The sequence below is a fragment of the Mytilus edulis genome, chromosome 3, assembly GCF_963676685.1.
Source record: "Mytilus edulis chromosome 3, xbMytEdul2.2, whole genome shotgun sequence".
NCBI classification, from domain to species: domain Eukaryota; kingdom Metazoa; phylum Mollusca; class Bivalvia; order Mytilida; family Mytilidae; genus Mytilus; species Mytilus edulis.
The window spans coordinates 21114842-21137725 of record NC_092346.1 but is presented as its reverse complement, the minus strand read 5'-3'; the positions used below and the strand labels follow the sequence as shown (position 1 = coordinate 21137725).

General features: G+C 31.8%; 2 protein-coding genes and 1 long non-coding RNA gene across 3 annotated transcripts; 2 read left to right on the top strand and 1 right to left on the bottom strand.

The window, feature by feature from the left end:
- The first annotated feature begins 1638 nt into the window (after positions 1-1638).
- Positions 1639-6741, top strand: LOC139516008 (lipopolysaccharide-induced tumor necrosis factor-alpha factor homolog). The gene is made up of 3 exons (XM_071305812.1): positions 1639-1791; positions 3217-3586; positions 5496-6741. The coding sequence occupies exons 1-3, from the start codon at positions 1764-1766 to the stop codon at positions 5656-5658; spliced, it is 561 nt and encodes a 186-aa protein (XP_071161913.1). The 5' UTR covers positions 1639-1763; the 3' UTR covers positions 5659-6741.
- Positions 6742-9402: 2661 nt separating this feature from the next.
- On the top strand, positions 9403-19976 carry LOC139516010 (LITAF domain-containing protein-like). The gene is made up of 4 exons (XM_071305813.1): positions 9403-9630; positions 12402-12477; positions 15422-15584; positions 18540-19976. Exons 2-4 carry the CDS (start codon positions 12441-12443, stop codon positions 18646-18648), a joined length of 309 nt encoding a protein of 102 aa, XP_071161914.1. The 5' UTR covers positions 9403-9630; positions 12402-12440; the 3' UTR covers positions 18649-19976.
- A 287-nt stretch (positions 19977-20263) lies between these two features.
- Positions 20264-22265, bottom strand: LOC139516011 (uncharacterized). The gene is made up of 2 exons (XR_011662898.1): positions 21778-22265; positions 20264-21135 (listed from the first exon to the last, which is right to left on the bottom strand). It is a non-coding gene; the product is annotated as an uncharacterized lncRNA (long non-coding RNA).
- Between the last annotated feature and the right edge of the window lie 619 nt (positions 22266-22884).

Here is a 22884-nt window from a genome sequence, read left to right as displayed (position 1 = left end):
TGGCAGATGAGTTTTAATGCCAAAAAATGCCTTGTCATTAGAATATCCCCCAAAAATAGACCAGTGATACAAACATCGTACCATCTTCACGGTCATACTCTAGACACAGAGGAAGCAAGTAAATATCTTGGAGTAACCATCAGCAACAACCTAACATGGGATAAACACATAGACAATACAGTAGGCAAGGGAAACAGAACGTTGGGGTTTATACGTAGAAACCTCAAAGGCTGTACAAAACCTGTAAAAGCAGCTGCATATGTGTCCATGGTAAGACCTGCAGTGGAATATGCAAGCACAGTATGGGACCCAACCGCCCAAAATAAAATCAAGGCAATTGAACAGGTGCAGAAAAGAGCAGCACGATTTGTGAATAACAACTACACAGACCGAACACCTGGCTGTGTCACAAATATGGTTAAAAATCTAAAGTGGGAAAGCCTCGAAGAACGGAGGAAAACAAATAGATTGTGCATGCTATTCAAGATCCAGCATGAACTTATAGATATAGACCGTCACCAATATTTGACCCCGAATGATAACCGGACCAGAGGTAAAAACCGCTTCTTCCAAGAAAGAACAAGTACAGACACCTATGGCCAATCTTTCTTCCCGAGGACAATCAGGGACTGGAACAACCTACCAACAACAGTTACAGCGACCAACACCGTTGAGGGATTCAGAGCTGCCCTGAAGGCATGCTCTGAAAGGAAGTAGGAAAACCAGTTGTAAATAATTTTAATTGTATATTTTTTTGCGAACGTTTTAAATGTAATTTGTAAATAGCCAAGAGAAATCTTTCTGTGTTGCCCGACACTGCGTAAAGTTTTCGCGCGGAACCATTAACATTCAGCAATGAATCCGGTTCCTTACCTGGAAGAAGAAGAAGAAGAACCCATTCTATAAACAGTTGGAAGAAACAGTCGGACATTATGTTACACGACGGTATTATAAACAGTTGGAAGAAACAGTCAGACATTATGTTACACGACGGTATTATAAACAGTTGGAAGAAACAGTCAGATATTATGTTACACGACGGTATTATAAACAGTTGGAAGAAACAGTCGGACATTATGTTACACGACGGTATTATAAACAGTTGGAAGAAACAGTCGGACATTATGTTACACGACGGTATTATAAACAGTTGGGAGAAACAGTCGGACATTATGTTACACGACGGTAACGTACAAAATCAAACTACCAAACAATTTAAATTTTATTACGGAAAATAATTTAAACATACATCACGGAATGTTTTCTGCTAATCTTTATAATAGTATGTCACCGTCTTAAGATTTTATTTCATTGTTTACGGTAAATTTTAATTCCTAAAGTTCTGCCATTTAGAAAGCAACATATATGTTTCTGTGTTTGTTAGATAGTGATATGATCGTAATATAATGTGGATATGGAATGACGATGGTCAACTCTGACGTCATTTGTTGTATTTTGAAATTTATTAAATGGATCGAACAAATAGGTCATGACTGTGGTTCGATTTAGACCAAGCGATCCCGAACATCAATATTGATTAATATCAATTTAAAAACCTTATAAAAAAATTCTGTTAATCTTTACATTAACCTTTCGTAGACATTTAAATATAGTAGTCATTTTGAAATACAAAATATAGGTCAAAATCTGTAATGTTAATTTGTAACCATGCCGTCAACTTTCTATATAGGTCATTATACTGTATATAGCCAGAAATGGAAGAAACGCAATCAGGCCATTAAAGCAAGTGTGATTTATTTAAGATGTCTGCCTTTCCCGCCGGATATTCAGGTATGTTTGTAAACAACGTCTCTTAATATCTTATTTTAAATACCTGTTTAAATGTGTTTATGCGTGTATATTTTTCTTACACATTTACATTGTGTGAATGTTAGTACTTTATACTTTTTGGAAGATCTAGTTAATCTAATATGTTTGTTTTTGACTGAAAAAAAAACGTAACCCCCACCCCTATTGAATCCGCAAATGCTTAGAATAACATTTACTCCCATCTTACATGTAAATTGTATTATTGTATCTTTTTGCTTCGATACATAAGTCTTCAAGTTAAGTTCAATGTATACAAATATTTAATTATTAGTTATATATATGTGCTAATTTTTCTATAATCCGTAAATTGAATTTGTCACTCATTTTAGAGAATTATTTGTCAAGTCTATTATGATTTTAAATTATTCTTTTGTTATAAAAACTGTTTTATCATTTCGATATGGCAAGTTGGAGTTAGTATTCTGAGCCCTCCAACAATTATATATCTACAGTAGCCATTCGTTGCAAGAGTTTGTCCCCATGCATTTGTCGGAGTCGGTGCAGACTCGTTGTTTTGTTAATTGTGTGTGTGTGGTTACTGGCCAATACATACTAGTATAACATATTAGATCATGTTTTTTTTTGTCCTCTTTCTTTACAAAAAAATCATACTTTTTCATTAACTTCTTTATTTTCATAACGCCTTCCATGTAGCTACTTTGGCAAATCGTTTATAATGAGGTAATTTTTTGTATAAAAAAGTAAAAATACGTGCGTAACTTTCTACCAACATTTTGTGGCAATATTTCTATTTGTGCATTATTTAATTTCACACTTTAATTGTCTTCATTCTATAACACCATGCAATTTCTCAATACTATTTTTCGACAAGACTTGAATATTCTATAATTAAGTCTAAACTACAAGTTTACTGCTTGCCACTTGGAGGTCTCCAACCCACATCTGCATCTATTGGGGAAATGTTTGACAACAGTCATATATAACCTGGTAGCTCTGTGCTGGACAGAATTAATACTTGATGCCCTAAATGATTGTATCATAACTTCTATCTAACCAGAACAGGGTATTTAATAGCTGTAGAGTTTTACGATTTGCAAATACTTGTAATTAAACCCAATGTCCTGTAAGCTGACTATGATATATATTTTGCTACCTTAGGCTTACTATAGTTTAGAAATTCAATCAATAATAGATCCAGATATTGACAACTTGATACACTACACTTCATTTTTATAATGTTGATTATCAAATAAAAATGTACTTCCATGTTTATTATTTTAATCGATCATATTGTTAAAAAAAATCAACTACTGATTGAAGTATTTAAAAGGATTATAAACAAGTAAATGTAAAATGCCTATGAGTACCATTTCTTTATCCTTTTATAGTAGTGTAATTCATATTTATAATAATGAATATTTGCAGATCCGTCACAGTATGGATCAGCCTTTGGACCATCAATGCAACCAGGACCCCAAGCAAGTTATCCTCCCCCTGGACCTGCAAGTTATCCTCCTCCAGCTTATCCTCCTCCAGTAATGGGACAACCAATGCATGGACAGATGCCGATGCAAACTTTAACGGTGAATAACCAGACTATAACCATGCAAGTCGACCCAGCTCATGCGGCATTGGTTGCTAATATGGCTCAAATGTTAGATCCCAATAATCCAGCTAGAAATGAACATCCGGTTCGCATGAAATGTCCGTCATGCAACCAAGAAGTAACAACAGAAACTACATACATCGTCGGTAGTTGTACCTATCTCTGCTGTATTCTGTTCTTTTTAAGTGGGTAAGAATCAAATACAATAACGATTAGCCAAAACCTGTGAAAGTAAGCTTTTTTAACCTCATATAGAAGGTTCGTGTACTGTTTACTTAATTACACAGTCTTTGTAAATATCGTATTTGATAGTATGTAATCGGCTAACTAAAGTAAATGCAAGCAGAAGATCGGTGGATCGCCCTCCCTGAGCAGTAAAAAAAAATATCAGTGAAAGAGTTTATAACATAGTTGATCTTCATTTACAAATCAATACACCCATTTGGGTCAAACATACACAAAAATCAACGATTACAAAAACAAACACTAAAACAACATATTCATAAAATGTAACTTTTAATGAACATCATTTTTGCAACTCTAAAGATGATTGCTTTAAGAAATTACCAACTTTTGGCAAAAAAAAATCAAACTCAGGATTTAGAAGTTGTTTAAGCTATACAATATGTTTTTGGTTTGTATCCAAAAGATCGATTTAAGTAGAGTTTAGTTTACAATCTATAAAAAAGTGATACTCATTATCAAGTTTATAACAACATTTACGTTATCAAAACGTTATAATTTACAAGCTTGAAATAATTACATATGTGTTGAAAATGCCGGACTACAGCATAATTTTTGTAGCTTGCAAATGTTTAATAAATGAAGCGCACCAAATTTATTGCACACCGACTTCAGTCTTAGCATTGGAGGTCAAAACGAAAACTGCAAACACAAAAACAGATTAAAACACACGCTTGTTTAATGCGAAACAGCATTGTTTAGCAATTGTTAAAAAATTGGTGATTAAATTTGAGATATAAATATAAAATGAAAATTTTAACATAAAATTAAACACAAGCTAAAAATAATTAACTCAATACAAAACTATGATAAGGAGATGAAGAATTAATGCTTGACATTGAGACACCAGTTTCTACCCACCAAAGTCCTAATGACGTAGATTTAAGCAATTGTATTTCAATGTTTCAAGAATGAGTAAAACCCATACCGTATAATCAGTTTTAAAAGACATATAAATATAACCACATTCCCGGTTCTACAATCTGTCAACACCTATATCTTTACTTTGCAGAAGGTAATATTTTTCTCCGACTGTTAATGGCGTCTTTACATGATACCCATTGGATGTTGGATGTGTAGTGATTGATATTTTAGTGTCAGATATATGATTTTTATTAGTTAACTTATTTGACTTATCTGTACTTTGTGTCTTTTTTTTGTTGAGAGAGATGTATAAATACCGTAACACGTCCGGTCTGTGTATTTTTTTATGTTTTTTTTTCTGGTTTATGAGTTTAAACTCGTTTACACTGATTGTTATAGTTTGTTCTTATATTTGTTATTGTTACTTTATTGTCCAATGTAAAGGAGATTTGGTGCCTTCAAACCTGTTAAACCCTGTCACATTCTATAAATGCCCGTCCCAAGTCAGGAGCATTTAGTTCAGTGGTTGTCATTGGTTCATGTCTGTCATATTTGTTTTTTTTACTAAATTATTGTGTTATTAATTCTGTCGTAACTTTTCTAAATGGGATTGTTTCACAGTTTTCATGTCAGGTTCAAAAGTGTTTAATCTATCCATCTGTCATTCGATCCTCTCATCAAACACACAAACACACAAAATACAAAAAGAAAACCTGCATATACAAAACAGATGCGTTTATAGCTAGATGTCTTTTTTTTTATGTTTTTGTCCAATTGTAGTATTCCTCATATCGCATTTTTATTCATTGACATTATATACCTACGATGCGTTGACTGTATTTGTAAAACACTCGACAATCTATTTAAACGTTAGAACACGACAGAGAAAAAAGAGTAAGAAAATGAAGACCAAAGTTACTCAATAAAGAATTGATTCTTGTTTCATTTTGTTAAATTCTTCTTCTAACCTTTTTTAACTTATTTTTTGTAGACTTATCTTATGCTGCTGGTTGGCTTTCTTTATGAATATGGCAAAGGACGTGGTTCACACTTGTCCGAGTTGTAAAGCTGAGTGTGGTAGATTTGTCCGACAACAACAAAATAGAGTGCATGCCTCTGGTGGTGGTCGAAGGAGGAGAGGACGTAGGCGTTGATCATCTTCATGTTTATGATGATCGGAGAAGACGTAGGCGATGAACATTTTCATATCCTGAAATGATTACAAATGATACTTTTTTAGAAATTTTATGTTCTTGGAACTACCATAGAGTAATATAAATCAGTGGCGTTATTTCATACACATAAAAAGAAGTTCACAAGAGAGATCATTTCATGTGTACGTATACTTCAGTAGCTGTAATTAGAGTCGTATATTATTTCCCATGTACCATATGATCATGTTTTCCGGCTTACATGGCTGCATTTCGAAAATGTGTAAACTTTCGTGTTCCTGGTTGAAATTTGGAACATCAAATAGGACCTGGCTGACATTTGAAACATCAAATAGGCAAACGCAGGGCAAGAAGTCCGATCTATACTGAATGTCGATCGTAATTCTTTACCACTTTTTAAAATATACTCCACGAAGAGAACCACTTCATCCAAATACTCCTTCATGGGTTTTTGTCTTATAGACTTGGTGTAGGTTATATAGTTATTACTTCGTTTGAGTGTGTTTATCGTGTATGTTATAATTGTACTGTGTGATTAATTTTTCATCCTTATTAAGTCCGTTCAATCATTTGATTGGTTAATTCTGATTTTGAATAAACGTTAGAGAAACTTGGGCATTCATAAGTCATTGCGAGATTATTGGTGTTAACTTGTATGCATCTTGTATTAGTTTAGGTTATATGTTTCAATATGTTGACTAGTAAATTGAATGTTCAATAATAAGATCCTGAAGGCAATGGTGAACAAAGCAACATATCGTTTTCGAAGTGGATTTAAAGGAGACGAATTGTTAACACGGATATTCCATTTGGATTGTATCATTTTGACAGAAAATATAAATCATGCCATTTTTATCATGTTGTATTTTGTTTTCTTTAACCGCAAGATCCATTGTAGTTTTATAGGGTTGTGAAAGTGTTGCGTGCATTTTAATAATGAAGCGACGAGCTTCATACAAGTGTTCCGTTATATCATCGTTTGAACGCCGAATAAAAGCACAAAGTGAAGCATTCAAGTTTTACATAAGATATACTCATTATTTTATAAATAAATGCTCATGTATTTGTAAAGTTTTGTTATTCTTTAAACAACAAAGAGCTTTGAATGGATGGGATTAACGCTTGAAGCAGAAAAGTGGTATAGTCACTCATAGAGCCATCATAATCATTATTTTGGAAAATAAAATGGATTCTTGATTCATTTATTGCTCTACGTAGAAGAAATTTTGATAGATTTTAGCACATTGTACAGGTTAATCTTTAAACCTGATTTTTTTTAGAAAATACTGATTTAGGAACCGTTTGCGAAGTAAAGGCAGTAGTCAGCACGTCTGTGTTGACTTGAGTTTTCATTGATATGTTCATATATAGCTGTATTTTGCAAAACTTTTAAGAAATTTTTGGTCCTCCAATGCTCTTCAACTTCGTACTTTATTTGTCCGTTTAAACCTGCTTTTGATTCGAGCGTCACCGATGAGTCTTTTGTAGACGAAACGCGTGTCTGACGTAAATATAAAATTGTAATCCTAGTATCTATGATGAGTTTATTTGAACAATTGAAAAAAAACGTGTAGAATAAATACCATTCAATTCGAATTAAATAAAACAAAACCTTGAATGTCAGCAACTAAAACGTAACAATGATTTCAGCCGTATACCATGTATGAAATATCGACCAATCTACTCATTGTACTACTTATATCGTATTTACATTTGAAATAAAACTTAAATTCCTATTTACCATTCCGTAATGTGTTTTTTTAATAATGAAATGGTGTACGCCCGTTAATAAATCGTCGATATTCTAATGCAAATATTGACATGTTACCATGACAACCGACTGCCGCAACATGATTCTCTCTTAATAAGAATTGTAAATAATGCCGGTTTTTTTTCTCTGAAATCATTAAAATTTGACAAACAGATTATTTCAGAAAATAAATTTTAGAGAATATTTATGTTGAGAAGATTTTCCAAATGTTTTTACAAAGAGCCGCTTGTGTCTATCTTTTGAAACTCAACAGTTATGTATGTCTGTCTAAAGGATAGAAATGTCTAAAAAAATAAAATTTTGAGTCAATGATAACCATAACTTCACATTAAATTATACTTTATCATATACATCTAAACATGTAACAACTTTACGACAGAAATTCTCCGTCGTGATTATACAGGCCTACCACCGTAATATAAATATGTATACTGCACTCGTACTATTTGAGCAGTCAAAATGAGTTGACGGTATATTTCTTTGTCATATACAGTCACTGACCCGATATTACTTTTTCTCATGAATATTTAAATAGAAGTTGCCGAAATAATATTTAATTATTCATACGACCTCTTCAACCTGTTTTTGTTTCCAATGCATACAACGATGCGTGGAACGACTTAACCTTGTTTATTGCATATTGCATGTGCATGTGTTTTTTGTTTGCAACCTATAAATCATTATGTTTTATGCTGATGGTTGATATTTTAGTCCATACTCAAACGATTTCGTTCGAGTGTGGGTATTAACAGGTAAATGTACATTTCATTGTGTTATAATAATTACATTAGATGTATGTTTCAATATAATATTTTATTCTGATTGGCTAACTGCACATCACGTGTTATTCCGTAAGCAGTTGCATTGCTCAATACAACTTTTCATTCATGATAACACGTGCTCCAACAATAAAGTGGACAGGTGAATTAAATAATAAAATATATAAAATTCGTGTTTTCATGATCACTGAAGCTAAAAAATGTAATTATAAGTATCGAATGCTTCTTTTTGTAACTTTATAGGGTTGTAAAAGCGTTGACCGTGCGTACATTTTTAGAATGAAGCGCTTCCGCGCTTCATACAAAATGTACTTCGGTCAACGCTTTTACACCCCAATAAATTTACAAAAAGAAGCATTCAATTCTTCAGTATATTTCAGAGCATGGTATGAGGCCTTTTTTAAAGGGGATTTCCCCCAATATTTAAAAATCAAATAAATAACCTTAACGAATTAGACAACAATTGAAAATGATTTTTTTAGATTGCAGTATAAAGACAATAATAGTGCATTGACTTGACATATACGATATGTCAAGTCAATGCACTATTATTGTCTATACATGTATACATGTTTTCTCTAGTTTAACCAAACAATGGTAGATCGGAAAATTCATCTTCAGAGGGATTCGTACCTTTACTTCTGTGACATCGAATCCTTTCTTTGGTTGACTAGTATATTAGATATAGCTTGCAGAGGCCAATCTATTCTTTATTTATTGATGATGTCAATTTAAGGATGTACTTTTGTGAAATTAAAAAAATCTAGAATTTAAAATTGATACTTAGTCTGAAGATCATTTGATTAGGAACAAAATACACTAACATATTGAATGGTTATGCATATCTCCGTTCGAGATAAAAACAAAAAATGGCGGGGAAAAGCGGACTTTTACCTTATACATGTAGGTCAGGTGAGCTAAAAAAGCAAAACGAACAAAAGCAACGGACAAAAAGCAAAAGTGTCGGACAAAAGCAAAATTATCGGACAAAAAGCAAAACGGAAAAAAGCAACAGACAAAAACGAAAGTGTCGGACAAAAAGCAAAATTATCGGACAAAAAGCACCGTATCAGCAATTCAAACTTAACTACCTCTTTTGGTGTTTTAGTTCGTTTGAAGATCAATTAAAAGCGTTTACATTTGCCCTTAAATCGATCTAAGGTGAACGGATGTAGTTTAAATGTAATGTCCTAGTGTGAACGGGGTCAGACGCTCACATAATTATATATCTTTGTTTGCATATTTGAAAGCATGTGCATTCTTTCATTGAACACCGTTATCTAATTTGATAACAGGTTTAAACAGTTACAAAAAACTTTAAATTCACAGCTGATTGATTTAGATATTTAACTTTATACATGTCGTCAAGGAAGTTAAATGTGTAGACTGTTTTGATGTCGCAGAGTAAGTTTTTATTTATTTCTTACCAAAACCCATTTCAAACAATATAAAAACCCTATTTTAGAGGGACAGAGAGATAGATATGAATTTGAAATAGATATTTGATTTAAATACAACGCTTGAACAGTTATTTGTTAGGATAGGAAAGAAAATGGAAGATACACGTCAATGAAATAGCAATCCAATGGAGGGGCCAGTTTCACGAAGCTTTCTTATGACTAAGACATGTCTTAGGATGGTCTTACGACAAATCTTAGTCCTAAGTGGGTTTCACAAAGTGGTTCTAACTTAGGACATCTCTTAAAGTTGGTCATAAAGTTAGGACAACACAAGAGGTGTCTTATGATGGTCTTAGTATAGTTATAAGTTTATTTATACAAATTACACTCATTTTTATTTAAATTTTGCAAATTATCTTATTTTTAAATATCTATTCTCCTTTTCATGGTAAAGCCTAAATATTTAAAGGTTGACGGATTATCATGATATGTCAACAAAGAACATTCGATGTATTGACATATAAAAAAATGCACGATTTTATCCTTTTACCTTTGACAAAAAATTCAACTCACCGTTGAACAAAAATATGTCATCATCTTATTCTTTTTTTCAATTTTGTATTTAAAGTTTCCGTTGCATATTGGTGTATTTTTTTTTAGATTATTTATATAGATTACTCTTATTTTTTATAATAATTTTGCAAATTAGTCTAATTATATCAATCAACACGTTTAGTAATTTATGGAAAATCCATACTACATTTACATTAATTTTTCCGTAAATCCATGTTTATCCATAAAATCCATTTGATAAGTTAAAGAACTTGCGACAGGTTTAGGATATCTTTGCTGAGACTATCCTAAGAGACCACCATAAGACAGCTTCGAGACGAGGTCTGAGATGTGTCCTAGGATAGTCATAAGAGGATCATAAGACATTTCCTACGACATATCTTATGACAGGTCTTATGATAGCTTCGTGAAACCGGTCCCAGGTCTTCAACAATAGACCAGTGTTTATAAAATGTCTCAAGGTCGAAAAAGCTCAGTCAAAAAGTTGTATTCGAATATGGTATAGTCCCTTATGAAATATGCATATATTTTGATTGTATTTGATATTTGTATTATACTTTAAAGACTGATTATTCTGTTTGGTGTTTGTAATACTGTCTTACACAAGCAAGTCTTCAAGCAAAACATACAAGTTTTACATCACCCGCAAAAGTCAAGATGATCACTAGCATATTTAACTATTATCGAAGATCACTAAATGTCATTATGTCTCTTTAAACAATTGTTGGTGTTGCTGGATTGCTGTCTTATTTACATTTACTTAAAATCTCATTTAATTTCCATCAGTCAGCATAGTTTAAAATTAGTAAATTCCTGTCGCAATATTCATTCGTACCCCTATAATTAAACTTTTTTTAAAAATTTCACCGAAATAATCAAGTCGTATTATTCGTTCAGAACGGTATAATTCGCAAACAAGTTGATTAGCGTTTTATACCAATATTTCATGAATAACATGTACCATAAGAGGAAGAACACAATGGTGCTTAATGTTTACTACATACTAGTATTTGTGGATAAATTGAAAAAGTCCTATGACCATCCACCGAGTTCACAGCTGAATCTGATATTTTATGATAATGTTATATAGTAAACGATTACAACAATCTGTCTATATGAGTAAATATGAAATGTCAAGATTTGATACTTTCGTGATCTTCGAAAATTAAACCGTTAAAAATTTTACTCCATTTTTAAGACGAACTGTCTAATGTTAGAGTAGGATAAGCGCTTGTCTGTCTCGTTTTTTAAATGTCTGTCCCAAAATCTAGTGGTCTTCATTGGTTGCTGATAGCCATTTGTTTTTCTACAGGCGGATCCAGGGGGCCCTGGGGTCGACCCCTCCCTTTTGTGGGAAAGGTGTGGTTGATTATACTGGGAATCACTGGACTTGACTGACTGGAGTGACCCCTTTTAGGTCAGTCAGTGCCCCCTCCCTTACAAAAAGTTCTGGATCCGCCAAACTTCGTTCATTACAAATTCTTTGCTTTTCACAATTGAATTGTTTTACATTGTGCCATAACGGAGTCTATTATAGCCTTCGATATGGGGTCTTTTCATTGTTGATGGTGACCGGTATTTGTTCACATCTTTATATTTATGTCTTTATGGGTAGTTCAGTTGTCTTATTGATGTGATCGTTTATATTTCATGAAGACCACTTGAAACCAAAGTTTGTCAAGTTAATTACAAATAAAACAGGATCTTCAAAAAATATTTAAAGGAACAAATTAACGATCTTTGTATTCAGGTAAACAACGAAATGAATTGTGGTTCTATTCAATTGCATACGACAAACAAAAGTAACACAATTTACCAAATCGATCATGGTCAAGTCCTAATTTTGAAAATCGTGGTAAGTAAATTTCAATTCCAGTAAAATAATTTCACCCGGAATGTTAAATGACAATAAAATTAAAACCACATTTTCTTTTAGATCATATTCTGGTATAGGTATTTATAAATATAAAATTATCATATTTATAACATATATAAATGTTTTACAATAAGAAAATATATGCTATAGCTAAATCCCTATTATCGTAAGTATTTATTATCGCTTTTTTTTTTGTATTTTTACTTATGTCTACATGGATTTGTGATCTTTATATGTTACATGCTCTATTTGGGCCAATAATTGGTTCAATAAAGTATTCGTATGTATTTATTGTGCAGTCTAATAAATGAACACACTTTTTTCAGGTGCTGCTATATTTCTTGGAACTATGTAACGATTATAACATGGCTTCAAATGTACCACCAAAATCAACTGGATTGAGTAAGCATTATATTTACATAATTTCAAATATATTTATAATTTTAGTTATATTTTTGTGTAAGATGGATATGCAGTTTTGACATATCACTATTTCGAACAATAAACACCCCTAGAATCTGCTGTCGGTACGGCAGGTACTATGTAGGATCCATGTTCCTGATTGCCGTTTGAAACGTTGTTTTGGCCATCGTGTATATGTGTTACCTATTGTATCTGATCTGCTGATAGCAGGTTTAAGAATGAGTGTGATAACACTAATAACAACAAACACAAATAAAAACGCAAAACAGCTAAGACGGAGAGATTTGTTGGGTCATTCACGTAATGAAAAAAATCGGGTTTTTATGCTTACCGATTAGGCTATATTTATTATAGGATAAAACGCTTTTTTAAAGGAATTTATTGGTGTATAGACTTGGTCCAGTTTATACACTAAGAAATTCCTTGAAAAAGGCGTTTAATCCTTTTAATTCTCTAAAATTGGAGATAAGGAATATATATTTTCAACACTCGTTACCTATATCACACGTAAATTGTATATTTATGTCTGGCGCATGAATATATTTGTTGATCAACGCAAAAATATGTTCTCAATGAAATTTGCTATCTGATAAAAAGTTATAACTGCAAAAACTCTTAAACGAATGTTTTTGTGTATTATTTTATTTAACAATTCAATTTTTCAATTCAATATTTTATTGCCATATAAACTATACAGTTTGTGACATATAACAACAACAAAAACAAATAAAGACAATAACTAAGTAACTCAATATATATACACAAATTCAGGTAAATATTAAAGGGTCCCCTGTCCTCAGTTCCATTGACTTTTTTTTATAAAGGATCCTAGTTTATTCACTTGTGTTGGTGTTGATGGGTTAAGTATATATATATAACTTTGTCATTGTCAGTGAGATTAGCAAATGAATTACTTTCTCTGTTAATGCAATTAAAATATGTTAATCTAATATTTGAATTATGAGAACAATTTATTAAAAAATGTTTCTCATCATCTAGTACTTTGCATTTTTTGCAAAGTCTCTCTTCGCGAGGAATTTTAAAATGCCTTCCTTTTTCAATTAGTAATGAATGGTCACTGATTCTAAGTTTTGTAATTAATTTTCTAAATTCAAAGTTTGGGTTATAGAGGTAAGGTTTGATCAATAGATTTGGCTCAAGTCCTTTATAAAAATTTAATTTACTTTTATCGTCAATAGATTTCAACTTATCCATCAACAGGTTGTTGTAATATGAGTTTATTTGGGGTTTAATATAGCTTTTAATATTTTTTAATTGTTTTAAATTATTACAGGTTTTTAGTCTATTTATATCAATGTTAGATTCAGAAAGAATATCTTTTGCAAAAGTGAACCATGAATAGGAGCCACTAGAATCCAAAGTTTTAGTTAATTGAAAAGATTCATGTAATAAGGGATTCAAATTTGAGGTGAAAAGCCTTGCTAAATACATAATAGTTTGGGTTTTTATATGACATTCAATAGGCAGTCTTCCCAATTCGTTCCTTGTACCAAAATTTGAGGCACTCTTGTTAGTGCCAAGGGTAAACTTGCAATAACCAAGATGCAAGTTTTCTATTAGAGTCTTGTCAATAAAATTAAATGGGTCCACAATTTTTCCAGAAACCAAAGCTCTTTTTTTAGCTTTGAAATATGTTATATATGCGTCCAAATATGTTATCTCAGAATTATAAGTTAATATAGGTCTCACTAAGGTGTCAACGATTAACGTGCAGTGAAAATAAATTTTGTTGACGTCGGTGTTATTATCGCCGCTGCTTGTTTACCTTGACACTTGTTACGAAAAGAAGTTCGGTCAACGTCGTCTATCGAAAATAACCACTGAACGTCAAGATCAACTACCGGAAGTTCTCTCGACCAAGCCTATCAACGTATTCCCTAATATGCAAATCATATAAGAGGCCCCTTATGGGGGGGGGGGGGGTCCTAGTAATCACATAATCACCATTTTTTTGCCAATATAATCACATAATCATTAAATATTTGCTTATCTTTAGTAATCAAATAATCATAAACTAAAAATACAGTCCTAGGTAATCAAATAATCATGAAATATTTGGCTTAATAATCAAATAATCATTAAAAAAACGGCCAAGTAATCACATAATCAAAAACCCCACGAGGGCCCTCATATAAGAATTATAACTGGTTCAAACAGCAGTTCAAACGAGAAAAACTAGAGAAACGAATTATGTACAAAACAACAAACGAAATATATATAATATTTGATATTCATTTAGTCGCTACTCTTCTGTAACCATACAAAGTCGGAAATATTTGTGAAATGACGTATAAATGTACTTCTTTAAAACAATATTTTGCCACAGAAAACGCAAATGTTTGAGAACATATCAAAATTTGGTGACCGTTATCGGTGTCTTATACGCTTTGCGTACTAAAATTTCAGCATTAACATAAGTCGTTGGTACTTTAATTTAGTCATAAATCCGCGATGTCGCTGGTGTTTGCTAGTATTTTAAAATATGAATAAAGACATTTTTAATTTTCGTGTCGAAAGTGCCAATAATGGTGGCCTTATTATACCTTCTTTCATATTTGATCGACGACTTTTCAATTTATGTTATACATTACTGCCATTGAGATAATCTGAATCGGAAGCATATTGTGATGTTTTCTCTACCTTTTAAAAATAAAAATGTTCTTAGAAATCAGCAGGAAGTAAAAAGAAAATCTACAATGTTTATGAAATTTGTGTATATTTATGCAATTCATTTTCCTGTTACGTCTTATCCCAGAAGCATAAAATAACTTTGAAAAAAACCTGTAAAATTATTGGTTGATTGGTGTTTGCTTTCAACCGCCTACAAAATACTATAACGAGGCGAGTGAACCTGTAAAAGGTTATTGGCAAATACATACATTTGTTAACTATATTGTTGCAGGTAATCAACCAACAAATAAAGGATACCCACCAGAATATGCCGCAGAAAGCGAGATACCATTTGCAACAGATTGTCCAGAATGTCACACGAAAGTAGTAACCAACACAGAACATAAAGCTGGTCCATTTACATGGGTTGCTTGTATCATGCTTGCGTCTTTTGGGTAAGATACATCGGAAATAATGCACATTTGTACCCATATGGGTTGAAGGCATACATAAATCAACATAGTAATTTTACAATACATCATACAAAAAAAAACCAACAAAAGAACCAAACATTATATACATATATGTATCTATTATGCAGTTGTTGAGTCCACCCTCCTCAGTGACCATGACTTTTCAACAAATGAAGCAGCATACTGCATAATTGACGGACAAGAAAGACATAAAACCAATTTATCCAAATTATCCATATTATCTATATCGGAATAGATATTTTTAACTTTTTGCAAAAATTCAAATCTCAAATCTTTATTTTTTGTACATGTAAATAAAAAATGCTCTTCATCGTCTATTTCATTTAGACAACAATGTTGACATAAACGTTCTTCTCTTTTTATATTTTTGTATCTACCCCTTTCAATTTCCAAAATATGGTCACTCACCCTTAATTTAGTGAATTTTTTCCTTATTTCAAAGTTATTCTCTTTAAGTAAATAAGGCTCAGTTTCATATTTCTTTTTGAATTTACTATAGATAAATAATTTATTATTTTCTGTTAAAGAATTTAATTTTTTAAAGAACAGCTTTTTATAGTTTTCTTGCACAATCTCTTTCATGTGTTTATTCATTTTATATTTTTCTTTTATAAAGTCAATATTTTGTATATCAGATATATTTAAATTATTTTCATGGGTTATATTTTTTACAAAGGTATACCAAGAATAGGTTCCTGTTTCATCCAACAGTTTAGCTGTGCAATATGCATCATATAACAACGGATTAATTTCTGTGTTAGATACTCTTGCCATATATTTTAGTGCTTGAACCTTTACATATACATCTATTGGATATTGTCCTAACTCTGCCCTTGATGCAATGTTTACTGCTTTTTTACTTAAACCTAGAATTAATTTGCAAAATTTTAAATTCACCTTTTCAATAAAGCTATTATCAATTGATGTTAATAAATCAAAATCTTTATGATTATTTATTGCTCTACTCTGAGATCTTAATATTTTTTCATAGTAGTCCATATACCAAATTTCTGAGTTATACATTAAAATAGGTTTTATTAAAGATTCAAACATTTTTTTATGTATATTTATAGGTATATTTTCTATATTATTCAAATATTTAAACAAACTGAATAGAACTTTTGTGCCTTTTTTTGATAGTTCCATATGTGATGTATGGAATTTACCAGAAGCCTCTATAATATTACCTAAATATTTATATTTTAATACTTTTTCTAATTTATAACCATCCAAAGTAAACTCTGCTTTAGTGTATGGTATGTTTTTTTTGTTGAAATACTATCACTTTAGTTTTATTTATGTTGATTGACAACTGCCATTTTTTACAATAGTTACTTAATTTCTCTAATGACTTCTGTAAACCCTCTGCACTTTCAGACAATAAAAGTAAATCAACGGCAAACATAAGACAACTTAATGACATGTTATTGAGATTTACTGGTTTACAGTCACTATCAAAAATTTCAGGAAGGTCATTTATATAAATATTAAAAAGATTTGGGCTGAGGCTGTCACCCTGTTTCAAGCCTCTATCTATAAATACTGAATCAGATATGTTTTCTTTATATTTTACTGAAGCTTCAGTGCATTCATACATATTTTTTAACACTTTGGAGAAGCAGCAAATACCAATGTTCAAGTCTTTTTATTTTTTACTTGGCCAATATTTGACTCATGACCTCCAGCATTCGATAGAATAGTTATCAAAGGTACCAGGATTATAATTTAGTACGCCAGACGCACGTTTCGTCTACATAAGACTCATCAGTGACGCTCATATCGAAATATTTATAAAGCCAAACAAGAACAAAGTTGAAGAGCATTTAAAATCCAAAATTCTAAAAAGTTGTGCCAAATACGTCCAAGGTAATCTATGCATGGGATAAGAAAATCCTTAGTTTTTCGAAAAATTCAAAGTTTTATAAACAGGAAATTTATAAAAATGACCACATTATTGATATTCATGTCAACACCGAAGTGTTGACTACTGGGCTGGCGATACCCTCGGGGACGAAACGTCCACCAGCAGTGGCATCGGCCCAGTGGTGTAAATAGTTATCAAAGGTACCAGGATTATAATTTAGTACGCCAGACGCGCGTTTCGTCTACATAAGACTCATCAGTGACGCTCATATCGAAATATTTATAAAGCCAAACAAGAACAAAGTTGAAGAGCATTTAAAATCCAAAATTCTAAAAAGTTGTGCCATTACGTCTAAGGTAATCTATGCCTGGGATAAGAAAATCCTTAGTTTTTCGAAAAATTCAAAGTTTTATAAACAGGAAATTTATAAAAATGACCACATTATTGATATTCATGTCAACACCGAAGTGTTGACTACTGGGCTGGTGATACCCTCGGGGACGAAACGTCCACCAGCAGTGGCATCGGCCCAGTGGTGTAAATAGTTATCAAAGGTACCAGGATTATAATTTAGTACGCCAGACGCGCGTTTCGTCTACATAAGACTCATCAGTGACGCTCATATCGAAATATTTATAAAGCCAAACAAGAACAAATTTGAAGAGCATTTAAAATCCAAAATTCTAAAAAGTTATGCCAAATACGTCTAAGGTAATCTATGCCTTGGATAAGAAAATCCTTAGTTTTTCGAAAAATTCAAAGTTTTATAAACAGGAAATTTATAAAAATGACCACATTATTGATATTCATGTCAACACCGAAGTGTTGACTACTGGGCTGGTGATACCCTCGGGGACGAAACGTCCACAAGCAGTGGCAGGACGACGATTTGACATTCTGTGGCCCAGACTATACGGTCTGGGCTTTCTCGTTGTTGAAGGTCATATGGTGAATTATAATTGCTTACCTACACGTCGTTTGATTCTGGTTGACAGTTGTACCATCGTCAATTTTACCGATTCTAATTTTATTTTCATTTTATTATATTTCAGATTTTTCTTAGGATGCTGCGCCGTTCCGTTTTGTATTAAAAGTGCCAAGGATGTTGTACATGTTTGTCCGAACTGTAATTGTGAAATAGGTAGACACAGCAGATTTTGATATATTAAAAGATCACATCTAGAAATCATGACACCCATTATGATATTTGAAGCGAACAATGGTGCTTAAATGTCGTCTTAATCCTACAAGTCAGTTTATTGGATATTTTATAATATTTTCTAAACTGTTTAGAAGATTTTAGAGTTCAAATTATTTAAAGTATGTTCATGCGATAAATGTTTTCCACACAATTTGTTTTTAACGCTCAGCTTGGTCTTTAATGATTTTGTAAATATACATTTGATATCTAGATGACTGTATTTGTGCGCACACACATTTTTGGTGAACTTCAATTTAATAGATCAAGTGCCACATCCACCAACAGAATTATAGAGCATAATTTCCAAAAAATAAAAAAAACTTTAACCACTCAATTTTCTTGTCATTTTCAGTTAGATTATCTTGAAAATCCATTCATAAGAAACAAGTGAAACACAACTCACTTTTTGCATAATATAAACTTCACGTACAAAACAATACGAAAAACTGTATCAAATGTAAAATTTAAAATTTTCGAACTCTGGTCATCTTATTGTCTGACCGCAAAAGATAACCGACTTTCATTTTTATGTCTACTGTAGTTCTGTGAAGGTATTAACCTTTTAACATTAATATCTTCTTAAAATTCCTGATCTCAGACTTGTTTACCATATATGATATGCACTTAAACAGTTAGTGGAGGTATCCTTATCATTGTGACTATGCCTTCCAGTAAAATGTGGTATACATATGTCAGTTGATTTTGAAAGAAATATAAACATATAATATTCTGCAACTTTGTGTGTTGTATTCAATAACATTTTATAAAGTAGAATTTGACTTGGATTGTAAAATGTATACAGCCAACATAGATCTGCATTTGGTAAGAAAGGTTTGGGAAGCAAACCAAAAGGGTCAAATAGTTACTGTAGCGAAGCAGAAGTACAACCCTAAATATCAGAATGGAACATAACAAATGATGTTTTAACTGTCAACAAGATGATTTTAAAAATAAATCGTACCAAAGTATTTAAACTGACTTAAGATTTTTGTTGCTGAAAAGGAGAATTCAAAACAAGAATTCTCCCATTTTGTTTTTATATAGTGTTGCATCTTTGTTCTCCTTTACTGTTTCGTATTTGTATTCATCCATATTTCAAAATAAATCTACATATATTATATATATATAAGGATATGTTATTACATATAAATCTGAATTGTTTTGTAAATATTTGTCACATAAGCCAACTCAATGGCTGAGTATTGATTGTCTTAATGTACTTTTTTATTATGTTATTGTATAATGTATGTAATCAATATGCGACAAAATGATAAAATAAAATTTATTGTTTTATTTTCATCCTAAAACACACATTTTCTTTTTAACTTAATCGGTCCCTACTGAGACTACTATAACACAGTGTTATAGTAGTCTCAGGTCCCTATGAGATAACAAAAACCCCAGTTTGCAATTGATTTCTAAGTCTGTACGGTGTGGAGGGATTATGAATATGAGAAAGCACTCTAAAGCCTCTTATAACTAACTGACTATCAGAATAAGTGACACGAAAAATGGGGACAGGCGGAGTTTTTGTCTGACTGAATATTTGTTTTCATCTTTTTGCAAGACTCTCTCTTTTACACACATATTCCCTGCATTTTGGCGTGCAACATTAAACATACATGTTCATGATGTTTTGGCAGAGTTCTTGAAAAGTGGTGGATCGGAGATTTCCCCCACCAAATTTAACACCAACACATTTTTTTGTTTTTTTGCAATAAAAATTATAATGAGAAATGCAGATGTTCTTTTAGGACCACCTGGGGAAAAAGATTTGGAGAATACGGAATTTTGGCCAAAGTAATTTTGTTTTAGAATTTAGCAAGATAGAATATTCTTTACCGAAATCCTCTCTCCCTCCCACACCTGAAAATTTAGGTTTAGTAACTCGTTGGATATCGCTTGGAAAAGAAATGCAGGTTCATTCTCAATCGAGTTAAGTCATATCTAAAATACAAAAGTCACTCAGAATAAATAGAAAATATTACATGGATTATTCTATGATATTCGGAGGTAAAGGAGGCATAGAAAAAAATGATTATATTCTTTTAAACTCAAAAAGCATGTTCATACAATGATGGAAATATCATGAAAATAGAGGTAGATATAAGTAAAATGACTATTTTTGTGTGTTTTGTTTTAAGCACTGAAAGTGTTCTTGGATAACTAAATCACACCAATCCTACACATATATGCTAATATTCTAGTTGTTCAGCGTTTTCATCTTGTCCAAAAACTATGCAGAGAATGGGGCGCATTTGGTTCCCATGATGATAGTTCTAGTGATTGTTGTAAGCCATGCGCATACCATGAATCCAAGTTTTCTATTGTATGTTGGTTCCATTGTATTTGCTGGTCATTTAAAGATGGACCAATATCACTCAATGAAAGGATGTCACTCATTTGTAATGTTTGTGCTTCTGTATCGAAAGTCCGCAAAGAGTTGTCTAAAATTATAAAAGTGACACACAATCTTTTAATTCTTTAACGCAAAGAGACGTTATTTTTCTCAGAAGTTTCGATTTCATAGATTTTGGTATTTACATTCAGTTTTATTGATTGTTAAACACCCAGTGGCAAATATTTCAAATTGATAAAATAAAATGTGTAGTACAATTCAATGAAACTGCAACCCTACACAAACAGATAACTGAAAGACATTAAGATGGCAACACAGAGTCTTCAACAACAGGAGCCCACACAATATGTCAAGGTATAAAACTAAACTACTTTAAAGAAGAATTGTTAAGGTATTTATACATTCTGAACTGTCAAACAATTGACGCTCTTTAGACAGGAGCCCACACAATATGTCAAGGTATAAAACTAAACTACTTTAAAGAAGAATTGTTAAGGTATTTATACATTCTGAACTGTCAAACAATTGCCGCTCTTTAGAAAGGGATCTTTGGAGTTCAGGAAAGAAGTGCTTAAATCATCGCTAATTACCGAAAACATTATCAACATCAAAACATGTAACTTAAAATTCACTAACGAAAAGAGTCCTTAACAAGGTTTTCATTTACATTTATGGATAAAACATTTTATTTTTTCGTCAAAATTTTTCATTTTAAATCATTATTATATACCTGCGCAAGAAACATCTTTAGTAATATGATGTTTCTCTCTATCCACTGGACATCTGATCGATTTGAATCTTCTTTTCTTAGCCATCATTCTAATACACACTGCACAGAACATGTGTCCACAAGGCAAAAGCAATGGATTGTGTACTTGATCATCGTATGTTTCTAAACAAATGATACATACGTCATTTTCGAAGTACACATTATTGGTCTTTGTCCCACTTTTAAAAGAAAACATTGATGGTTCATTTAAAGTACTCTGGGAACAATTTGAATCACAGCTCACCAAACTTCCCTCCGATAAGAACAGTTCCGAACGCATGTTTTCAGTCGGAAAACTGGCTTCTGAATAGTCACGAACTAGATGGCATTTTAAACAATTTCCCATTTCAACATTCTACTCAGAATACCTGCTTAAAAAAGACTGAAATTGTTAATTAGTTAGACATAATTCAGAATTTCATCTTGTGCTCTACTTTTTGAATGTTGTAAGCATGACTACATGTACAGCTATTTTTATCATATACACCTGATTTCTTGGAAAATGTTGATAAAAGAAATCCGTCTTTACTTGAAATCTTTTCAACTTGAACAATACAAGTGTAAAAGGAAATACATCTCCTTTTTTTCTCAAACAAAATATCAAAAAACACTGAACATTTTTAGGTCATTAGAATATACAGATTTCTTTTAAATACAAACCGTCTGGTATTTGAGCAAACATTGTTTTATTGTCATGACCGTTTTGAGTTTATTTTTATTCTTTTTCTCTCTATCGTTGGTTTGATGGTTTAATACTGTCCTTAATGTATATATTATTTTCATTTTAAATGATATTATCATATAATTATATTCAACTTATCGAATTTTATCTTTGATCTTACAATGATATCTCTTTTTAATTTGTGGTCACTCAAATTAAAATTTAACGTTTTTTACAACTTCTAAATAATTCAATTAACCTTTTTTCCCCACGAAACAACAGATTATGATGTGAAATGATATAACTGTTAACATAAAATTGATAACTAACTTTTGCCTTTTAGTTAACTACACTTACCCAATGCTTTATGAAGTATTTTCAACATTTATTTATAAATTAAATGTCCT

Bases quoted from the DNA above. Each gene is read 5' to 3' on its own strand.
- LOC139516008 (XM_071305812.1), top strand. From the start codon at position 1,764: ATGTCTGCCTTTCCCGCCGGATATTCAG. The intron at 1,792-3,216 runs GTATGTTTGTAA...GAATATTTGCAG, and splicing joins CTTTCCCGCCGGATATTCAG to ATCCGTCACAGTATGGATCA. The intron at 3,587-5,495 runs GTAAGAATCAAA...TATTTTTTGTAG, and splicing joins ATTCTGTTCTTTTTAAGTGG to ACTTATCTTATGCTGCTGGT.
- LOC139516010 (XM_071305813.1), top strand. From the start codon at position 12,441: ATGGCTTCAAATGTACCACCAAAATCAACTGGATTGA. The intron at 12,478-15,421 runs GTAAGCATTATA...ATATTGTTGCAG, and splicing joins ACCAAAATCAACTGGATTGA to GTAATCAACCAACAAATAAA. The intron at 15,585-18,539 runs GTAAGATACATC...ATTATATTTCAG, and splicing joins ATCATGCTTGCGTCTTTTGG to ATTTTTCTTAGGATGCTGCG.